The sequence below is a fragment of the Oncorhynchus gorbuscha genome, unplaced genomic scaffold (assembly GCF_021184085.1).
Source record: "Oncorhynchus gorbuscha isolate QuinsamMale2020 ecotype Even-year unplaced genomic scaffold, OgorEven_v1.0 Un_scaffold_4184, whole genome shotgun sequence".
In the NCBI taxonomy this organism is placed as follows: domain Eukaryota; kingdom Metazoa; phylum Chordata; class Actinopteri; order Salmoniformes; family Salmonidae; genus Oncorhynchus; species Oncorhynchus gorbuscha.
Genome location: NW_025748265.1, coordinates 26,827 through 37,509, shown reverse-complemented (window position 1 = coordinate 37,509; position 10,683 = coordinate 26,827). Strand labels below are relative to the sequence as shown.

At 46.1% G+C, this 10,683-nt stretch overlaps 1 protein-coding gene across 1 annotated transcript in view; it reads right to left on the bottom strand.

Moving 5' to 3' along the window:
- Positions 1–601: 601 nt before the first annotated feature.
- LOC124028449 (5-azacytidine-induced protein 2-like) overlaps positions 602–10,683 on the bottom strand; it is a 33,734-nt gene continuing 23,652 nt past the window's right edge. Inside the window, exons 6-7 of the mRNA XM_046340496.1 lie at positions 6,919–7,188; positions 602–1,097 (exon numbers count right to left, since the gene is read on the bottom strand). Coding sequence (XP_046196452.1) covers positions 658–1,097; positions 6,919–7,188 — 710 coding nt within the window. The 3' untranslated portion in view covers positions 602–657. The remainder of the gene's footprint in view (positions 1,098–6,918; positions 7,189–10,683) is intronic.

The window sequence follows — 10,683 nt, the reverse complement described above, 5'->3', positions numbered from 1 at the left end:
TCTAACCACTAGGGCTACGCTGTCTTGTGTTGTGTGATTAACAACAGCTTTAGGTGCTACTGGGGGGTGTATATATATATATATACCAGTATCTGTTACAGCGCAGACACACCATGACCTCTATATTATTAAGGACAGATAACAGAAGGATTGACTATATACCTTTATAATACATAACATGTAAATAAGTCACATTAGGAGGGAGGGGCTTAAAATGGAAAAGCAGTCAGACTGTGGATTAGTTCACGACAGCTTTGAGCTCTAGTAAATACCAGTATGGGGATACACACACATAAACACAGTCATCATCTGGCTGTCATCTTTCTCTCTTGGCTGGATGAAACCTTCCTTTCTCTGCCACCTGATTCCCAGGGAGGGAGTCGTCCGTGTGTCTGGGCCGGGTCAGAGGGTCAGCCCATCAGAAGCTTCTCCTGTGGTTTGCTCTGTGGCTAGTTGAATCATTCTGGAGCAAGTTCCCCAGGAGTCTCCTCATCTTAAGGGGGGATGCAGGGCCGGCCAGAGCTGGAGGGGACAGGGGGGCACTAGGGGCTCGGAGCAAGTTCCCCAGGCTGGAGAGTCCATAGGAGTGTCTCCCCATCTTAAGGCAGGTTGGGTGTTGCACGGCAGGGCAGGCTTAGAGCCAGGGGGTTCTCCACCTCAGTAGGGTGGGGGCTTGGCCCAGTCTCCATTAGGGCTCATGGGGGTACTACCCCTGGAGGAGTGGATGGGGCTGCCCTGGCTCAGACCCTGCCTCTGGCCCTCCCAGAAGAGGGCGTCGCTGGGTTTGGGCGGGGAGGGGAAGGACCAGGAGGAGTCATCTAGAGAGGCCTGGTTGAGAGGAGGAGGAGGCAGGAGGACAGGGCTCGTACTGTCCAGACCCAAGGCTCCAGGGTAGTGGCTGGACCAGGGACCGTTTGGCCAGTAGTCCTCCCTGAGACCCTCCAGAGCCGGGGGGGCCACGGGGGGAAGGCAGGGCCGGCCAGAGCTGGAGGGGACAGGGGGGGCACTAGGGGCTCGGGGCACGGTCATGCGGCCTGTTTGATGGTTCAGGTTCTTCTCCACATCGTCCAGGCACTGAACAGGGACAGTTGGTGCAGCTAGAGAGAGAAGGGCACAAACATTTTTCTTTAATAACTTGCTTCAAAATCAGGTTGTCAGATAATTAGAATGTTTTTAACCTGGTTGTGTTCAGTAGACGTCAAAACAGGAGGAAACATTTCGACACGGCTGTTTTGGTACTGAACTGAACTGGTACAATGACACCAATAGTTGGTTTTCAGTTGCATTATGTTCTACAACGTTATGCCCTACTGAACAAGACCCAGTATTTAGCACCATTACCCTTGCCACCTACCCCAAAGCAGAGGGACAGACAGCCAGACAGGCACCATCACCCTTGCCACCTACCCCAAAGCAGAGGGACAGACAACCAGACAGCCACCATCACCCTTGCCACCTACCCCAAAGCAGAGGGACAGACAGCCAGACTGGCACCATCACCCTTGCCACCTACCCCAAAGCAGCACTCAAGAAAATAAATCCATTTCAACCAATTTCAAACAAAGCAACTCATGAAGACCAGAGAATATTCATTGGGATTATGTTGCAATCCTTTGTCCATGGAACTGTCTTAGTATCCCAACACCACACCATTTATTCCACTGTCCATTATGACTGGTTCTAGTAATCATTTCAGTCAGTGTGACTGGTTCTAGTAATCATTTCAGTCAGTGTGACTGGTTCTAGTAATCATTTCAGTTAGTGTGACTGGTTCTAGTAATCATTTCAGTTAGTGTGACTGGTTCTAGTAATCATTTCAGTTAGGGTGACTGGTTCTAGTAATCATTTCAGTTAGTGTGACTGGTTCTAGTAATCATTTCAGTGTGACTGGTTCTAGTAATCATTTCAGTGTGACTGGTTCTAGTAATCATTTCAGTTAGTGTGACTGGTTCTAGTAATCATTTCAGTGTGACTCTTTCTAGTAATCATTTCAGTCAGTGTGACTGGTTCTAGTAATCATTTCAGTTAGTGTGACTGGTTCTAGTAATCATTTCAGTTAGTGTGACTGGTTCTAGTAATCATTTCAGTCAGTGTGACTGGTTCTAGTAATCATTTCAGTTAGTGTGACTGGTTCTAGTAATCATTTCAGTTAGTGTGACTGGTTCTAGTAATCATTTCAGTCAGTGTGACTGGTTCTAGTAATCCAATTTGTAAGTCGCTCTGGATAAGAGCGTCTGCTAAATGACTTAAATGTAAATGTAGTAATCATTTCAGTTAGTGTGACTGGTTCTAGTAATCATTTCAGTGTGACTCTTTCTAGTAATCATTTCAGTCAGTGTGACTGGTTCTAGTAATCATTTCAGTTAGTGTGACTGGTTCTAGTAATCATTTCAGTTAGTGTGACTGGTTCTAGTAATCATTTCAGTCAGTGTGACTGGTTCTAGTAATCCAATTTGTAAGTCGCTCTGGATAAGAGCGTCTGCTAAATGACTTAAATGTAAATGTAGTAATCATTTCAGTTAGTGTGACTGGTTCTAGTAATCATTTCAGTGTGACTCTTTCTAGTAATCATTTCAGTCAGTGTGACTGGTTCTAGTAATCATTTCAGTCAGTGTGACTGGTTCTAGTAATCATTTCAGTTAGTGTGACTGGTTCTAGTAATCATTTCAGTGTGACTCTTTCTAGTAATCATTTCAGTCAGTGTGACTGGTTCTAGTAATCATTTCAGTCAGTGTGACTGGTTCTAGTAATCATTTCAGTCAGTGTGACTGGCTCTAGTAATCATTTCAGTTAGTGTGACTGGTTCTAGTAATCATTTCAGTTAGTGTGACTGGCTCTAGTAATCATTTGGGCTCAATAATCAACTCTAAATGCTGTTGATTGATATCCATTATCCTCTACGTTGGATGACTGCCAATAACTAGGCTAATTAATTAAAGATTGTTCTTGTGTACCTTGAGGGATGTGTGGTTGGGTGATGCTGACAGAGTCTACCTTTAGGGATATGTGGTTGAGTTGGGTGATGCTGAAAAGGAATTAGTAAACAGTGTGTGAATATAATAGACAAAATATTTATTAAGAAATTATTTATCTTACATTCAGTCAGCATTTTAGGTTAGTTTTATCCTCTAGAAATCAAAGTGACAGACAGACAGACATGTAGACAGACAGAAGGACAGACAGGCAGAGCGACAGACAGGCAGAGCGACAGCCAGACAGACAGGCAGAGCGACAGCCAGACAGACAGGCAGAGTGACAGCCAGACAGAGGGACAGCCAGACAGGCAGAGTGACAGCCAGACAGAGGGACAGACAGCCAGACAGGCAGAGCGACAGCCAGACAGACAGGCAGAGCGACAGCCAGACAGACAGGCAGAGCGACAGCCAGACAGACAGGCAGAGCGACAGCCAGACAGACAGGCAGAGGGACAGCCAGACAGAGGGACAGCCAGACAGACAGGCAGAGCGACAGCCAGACAGACAGGCAGAGCGACAGCCAGACAGACAGGCAGAGCGACAGACAGACAGGCAGAGCGACAGCCAGACAGACAGGCAGAGCGACAGCCAGACAGACAGGCAGAGCGACAGCCAGACAGACAGGCAGAGCGACAGCCAGACAGACAGGCAGAGCGACAGCCAGACAGACAGGCAGAGCGACAGCCAGACAGACAGGCAGAGCGACAGACAGACAGACAGGCAGAGCGACAGACAGACAGACAGGCAGAGCGACAGCCAGACAGAGGGACAGCCAGACAGGCAGGCAGAGGGACAGCCAGACAGGCAGGCAGGCAGAGCGACAGCCAGACAGGCAGGCAGGCAGAGCGACAGCCAGACAGACAGCCAGCTAGAGCGACAGCCAGACAGACAGCCAGCCAGAGCGACAGCCAGACAGACAGGCAGGCAGAGCGACAGGCAGGCAGACAGGCAGGCAGAGCGACAGCCAGCCAGACAGGCAGAGCGACAGCCAGCCAGACAGGCAGAGCGACAGCCAGCCAGACAGGCAGAGCGACAGCCAGCCAGACAGACAGGCAGAGCGACAGCCAGCCAGACAGACAGGCAGAGCGACAGCCAGCCAGACAGACAGGCAGAGCGACAGCCAGCCAGACAGACAGGCAGAGCGACAGCCAGCCAGACACTGTAGTTTCCAGAGGCTGTATAGCTAATTGGGCTGAGTAGTGTGAGGAGAGATGGGAGTGAGAATCATACTACCTCTGACCTTCCCTTCAGAACTAGACAGGCTTCAGAAACACAACACACACAGGCCTGATTAAGGCTTTTTGAGAGAAGCATCCCTCAAGTGATAACATGGCTTAGCAACTATATTTAAAGAGAATATACATTTATTTCTATGGTAAAGAGAGTCAGAGCAGTTCAGTCAAACGTCTCTCACACACACACACCCTCTTTAATATGCAGCACAAACGCATGCAACATTAGACACACACATCATTGGTTTTCTATCCAATCATCATGTTGAGCAGATAATAAAGTTTAAATGAGAGTTCCTCTGTGTTTGATGGAAGAGCAGGAGGCAGAGAGGGAGAGAGAGCGAGAGAGTCTCATGAGAGTTTCCCATTTGAATAAAAGTGATTTCGTAGTAAGAACCTCTGACGAATATAGATGCTCGGTGTCTTTGAATAAATACATCTCTCCCCTTTTTCTCTCTCATCTACGAAACAGGATTAGTCTGGGATATTCACTAGAATAAATATATTTGCTCTTTACATTTCATTCTAATTTACACCTCTTGTTTGGTCCCCTGTTCCACAAAGAGAATAGCAACAAACTACATCTCTTCAGGGGTGAAAAACATCAGAACAGGAAGGAGAGATCACTTTAATATCCTAATATATCCTCTACCATTGTAGTGCTATGATAATAGCTCAGCTGTCTTTCTCCACCTAGCCTCCAGTAGATTCCCTCTTCCACCTAGCCTACAGTAGCATCCCTCTTTCTCCACCTAGCCTCCAGTAGAATCCCTCTTTCTTCCACCTAGCCTCCAGTAGAATCCCTCTTTCTTCCACCTAGCCTACAGTAGCATCCCTCTTTCTTCCACCTAGCCTCCAGTAGAATCCCTCTTTCTTCCACCTAGCCTACAGTAGCATCACTCTTTCTTCCACCTAGCCTCCAGTAGAATCGCTCTTTCTTCCACCTAGCCTCCAGTAGAATCCCTCTTTCTTCCACCTAGCCTACAGTAGCATCCCTCTTTCTTCCACCTAGCCTACAGTAGCATCCCTCTTTCTTCCACCTAGCCTCCAGTAGAATCCCTCTTTCTTCCACCTAGCCTCCAGTAGAATCCCTCTTTCTTCCACCTAGCCTCCAGTAGAATCCCTCTTTCTTCCACCTAGCCTACAGTAGAATCCCTCTTTCTTCCACCTAGCCTTACAGTAGCATACCTCTTTCTTCCACCTAGCCTTATAGTAGCATCCCAGACTCTCATCAACAACTTTTATTTTGAAAGATTCCTTGTTGATGGCATGTTGTTTTAAGATGTGTGAAAAGACAGGTTTGATTTCAGAAGGGAACCTGAAGAGAAAACATTCATTTCTCTACACTAAATAAGTAGCAGTACGTCAGACGATTTGCTCTTTAGCCCGAGGCCCTCTCCCTCATACACAGGGATTATGTTAATGAGGGCACATTATCCTGGATTGTTCAGAAATACATTACCTAGAAAATACACACGTCTCAAGACATTTCTGTCTGCAACCTTCCAGATCATTACAGAACGTCTGCCGAAAGTGCCCCCAGCCAGGCCTTACCTTCTCTGTTAGCTGCGGTTTAGAATTTACCTCGTCTGTGAGCTGCTAGCTGTGGTTTGTAACTCACCTCGTCTGTGAGCTGCTAGCTGTGGTTTGTAACTCACCTCGTCTGTGAGCTGCTAGCTGTGGTTTGTAACTCACCTCGTCTGTGAGCTGTGGTTTGTAACTCACCTCGTCTGTGAGCTGTGGTTTGTAACTCACCTCGTCTGTTAGCTGTGGTTTGTAACTCACCTCGTCTGTTAGCTGTGGTTTGTAACTCACCTCGCTGTGCTGTGGTTTGTAACTCACCTCGTCTGTTAGCTGTGGTTTGTAACTCACCTCGTCTGTTAGCTGTGGTTTGTAACTCACCTCGTCTGGTGTGGTTTGTAACTCACCTCGTCTGTTAGCTGTGGTTTGTAACTCACCTCGTCTGTTAGCTGTGGTTTGTAACTCACTGTGGTTTGTAACTCGTCTGTTAGCTGTGGTTTGTAACTCACCTCGTCTGTTAGCTGTGGTTTGTAACTCACCTCGTCTGTTAGCTGTGGTTTGTAACTCACCTCGTCTGTTAGCTGTGGTTTGTAACTCACCTCGTCTGTTAGCTGTGGTTTGTAACTCACCTCGTCTGTTAGCTGTGGTTTGTAACTCACCTCGTCTGTTAGCTGTGGTTTGTAACTCACCTCGTCTGCTAGCTGTGGTTTGTAACTCACCTCGTCTGCTAGCTGTGGTTTGTAACTCACCTCGTCTGTTAGCTGCTAGCTGTGGTTTGTAACTCACCTCGTCTGTTAGCTGCTAGCTGTGGTTTGTAACTCACCTCGTCTGTTAGCTGCTAGCTGTGGTTTGTAACTCACCTCGTCTGTTAGCTGCTAGCTGTGGTTTGTAACTCACCTCGTCTGTTAGCTGTGGTTTGTAACTCACCTCGTCTGCTAGCTGTGGTTTGTAACTCACCTCGTCTGCTAGCTGTGGTTTGTAACTCACCTCGTCTGTTAGCTGCTAGCTGTGGTTTGTAACTCACCTCGTCTGCTAGCTGTGGTTTGTAACTCACTGCTAGCTGTGGTTTTGTAACTCACCTCGTCTGTTAGCTGCTAGCTGTGGTTTGTAACTCACCTCGTCTGTTAGCTGCTAGCTGTGGTTTGTAACTCACCTCGTCTGTTAGCTGCTAGCTGTGGTTTGTAACTCACCTCGTCTGTTAGCTGCTAGCTTCTTCACCAGGTCAGACTGTTGTTTCAACACTGAGTGTAGAGAGGAGATCTCAGTGGCCAGGGCCTCATAGGACTGTAGAACTGCCTTATCGCTGTAGAATAACAACACAAGACTACCAATGAGAGAAGACGACAGGACAACACTCCTACATTCATCTACAGGACCATTTACATTTGCACAATACATACTTAAAATCAGGAATACACAGATTGTTATATTTGTGGAAACAGTAATGCTGCCACTTTCCCCTGCAGTTCCAGAATATTAAAAATAAATAAATCAAAATACATTTAATTGATAGAAGAAAAATCCTTTAACATTATACATTAACGCAAAGACCTAAATGTATATTTTCTATTATAGGGTCAAGATGCACAAGACAAGGGGCCTCGCGGGTGGCGCGGAAGACTGGAAGACTGCCTTGTAGAGGAGCACAGATGTCATGAACACTTCGACTTAAACCGGACTCAGCAGAGAGAGAGACCACGGGATAAAAAATAAAATCTACAACGTTACTGATTTTCTACTGAATTATAACATTTTCAAAACCTTACACTTAAAAAAAAAAAAAGATGCTCGGGCTTAAAGATTTCTCTGTGAGATTCACAGGATGGAGAAGGAATCGTTTCAGGCACCTGTTCGGTGTGATAAAAGGCCATTACTTTGTTCTCTATGAATAAAACTCTGGGTCTGTAGCGCCAACTAGTGGACATAATAATGTACTGGAGGTCCAAATGAGATAAAATGAGATCCTTTGTATTTGTCAAACGCTCCTGATACACACAGCTGTAGTGGACTTTACAGTGAAGTGCTTCTTCACCAGACATTTCCCATCCATGCAGAGTTTAAGTATGAAACATTTGCTAAATACACTAGAAAATAGTCACACAATAAAATAAGGAGACTATATACAAGGAGTACAGAGTCACTGTGCAGGGGTACCAGGTAGTAATGAGACTATATACAAGGAGTACAGAGTCACTGTGCAGGGGTACCAGGTAGTAATGAGACTATATACAAGGAGTACAGAGTCACTGGGCAGGGGTAACAGGTAGTAATGAGACTATATACAAGGAGTACAGAGTTACTGTGCAGGGGTACCAGGTAGTAATGAGACTATATACAAGGAGTACAGAGTCACTGTGCAGGGGTACCAGGTAGTAATGAGACTATATACAAGGAGTACAGAGTCACTGTGCAGGGGTACCAGGTAGTAATGAGACTATATACAAGGAGTACAGAGTCACTGTGCAGGGGTACCAGGTAGTAATGAGACTATATACAAGGAGTACAGAGTCACTGTGCAGGGGTAACAGGTAGTAATGAGACTATATACAAGGAGTACAGAGTCACTGTGCAGGGGTACCAGGTAGTAATGAGACTATATACAAGGAGTACAGAGTCACTGTGCAGGGGTACCAGGTAGTAATGAGACTATATACAAGGAGTACAGAGTCACTGTGCAGGGGTACCAGGTAGTAATGAGACTATATACAATGAGTACAGAGTCACTGTGCAGGGGTACCAGGTAGTAATGAGACTATATACAAGGAGTACAGAGTCACTGTGCAGGGGTACCAGGTAGTAATGAGACTATATACAAGGAGTACAGAGTCACTGTGCAGGGGTACCAGGTAGTAATGAGACTATATACAAGGAGTACAGAGTTACTGTGCAGGGGTACCAGGTAGTAATGAGACTATATACAAGGTACAGAGTCACTGTGCAGGGGTACCAGGTAGTAATGAGACTATATACAAGGAGTACAGAGTCTGTGCAGGGGTACCAGGTAGTAATGAGACTATATACAAGGAGTACAGAGTCACTGTGCAGGGGTACCAGGTAGTAATGAGACTATATACAAGGAGTACAGAGTCACTGTGCAGGGGTACCAGGTAGTAATGAGACTATATACAAGGAGTACAGAGTCACTGTGCAGGGGGTACCAGGTAGTAATGAGACTATATACAAGGAGTACAGAGTCACTGTGCAGGGGTACCAGGTAGTAATGAGACTATATACAAGGAGTACAGAGTCACTGTGCAGGGGTACCAGGTAGTAATGAGACTATATACAAGGAGTACAGAGTCACTGTGCAGGGGTACCAGGTAGTAATGAGACTATATACAAGGAGTACAGAGTCACTGTGCAGGGGTACCAGGTAGTAATGAGACTATATACAAGGAGTACAGAGTCACTGTGCAGGGGTACCAGGTAGTAATGAGACTATATACAAGGAGTACAGAGTCACTGTGCAGGGGTACCAGGTAGTAATGAGACTATATACAAGGAGTACAGAGTCACTGTGCAGGGGTACCAGGTAGTAATGAGACTATATACAAGTCACTGAGTACAGAGTCACTGTGCAGGGGTACCAGGTAGTAATGAGACTATATACAAGGAGTACAGAGTCACTGTGCAGGGGTACCAGGTAGTAATGAGACTATATACAAGGAGTACAGAGTCACTGTGCAGGGGTACCAGGTAGTAATGAGACTATATACAAGGAGTACAGAGTCACTGTGCAGGGGTACCAGGTAGTAATGAGACTATATACAAGGAGTACAGAGTCACTGTGCAGGGGTACCAGGTAGTAATGAGACTATATACAAGGAGTACAGAGTCACTGTGCAGGGGTACCAGGTAGTAATGAGACTATATACAAGGAGTACAGAGTCACTGTGCAGGGGTACCAGGTAGTAATGAGACTATATACAAGGAGTACAGAGTCACTGTGCAGGGGTACCAGGTAGTAATGAGACTATATACAAGGAGTACAGAGTCACTGTGCAGGGGTACCAGGTAGTAATGAGACTATATACAAGGAGTACAGAGTCACTGTGCAGGGGTACCAGGTAGTAATGAGACTATATACAAGGAGTACAGAGTCACTGTGCAGGGGTACCAGGTAGTAATGAGACTATATACAAGTGCAGTACAGAGTCACTGTGCAGGGGTACCAGGTAGTAATGAGACTATATACAAGGAGTACAGAGTCACTGTGCAGGGGGTACCAGGTAGTAATGAGACTATATACAAGGAGTACAGAGTCACTGTGCAGGGGTACCAGGTAGTAATGAGACTATATGAGACAATACAAGGAGTACAGAGTCACTGTGCAGGGGTACCAGGTAGTAATGAGACTATATACAAGGAGTACAGAGTCACTGTGCAGGGGTACCAGGTAGTAATGAGACTATATACAAGGAGTACAGAGTCACTGTGCAGGGGTACCAGGTAGTAATGAGACTATATACAAGGAGTACAGAGTCACTGTGCAGGGGTACCAGGTAGTAATGAGACTATATACAAGGAGTACAGAGTCACTGTGCAGGGGTACCAGGTAGTAATGAGACTATATACAAGGAGTACAGAGTCACTGTGCAGGGGTACCAGGTAGTAATGAGACTATATACAAGGAGTACAGAGTCACTGTGAGACAGGGTACAGAGTCACTGTGCAGGTAGTAATGAGACTATATACAAGGAGTACAGAGTCACTGTGCAGGGGTACCAGGTAGTAATGAGACTATATACAAGGAGTACAGAGTCACTGTGCAGGGGTACCAGGTAGTAATGAGACTATATACAAGGAGTACAGAGTCACTGTGCAGGGGTACCAGGTAGTAATGAGACTATATACAAGGAGTACAGAGTCACTGTGCAGGGGTACCAGGTAGTAATGAGACTATATACAAGGAGTACAGAGTCACTGTGCAGGGGTACCAGGTAGTAATGAGACTA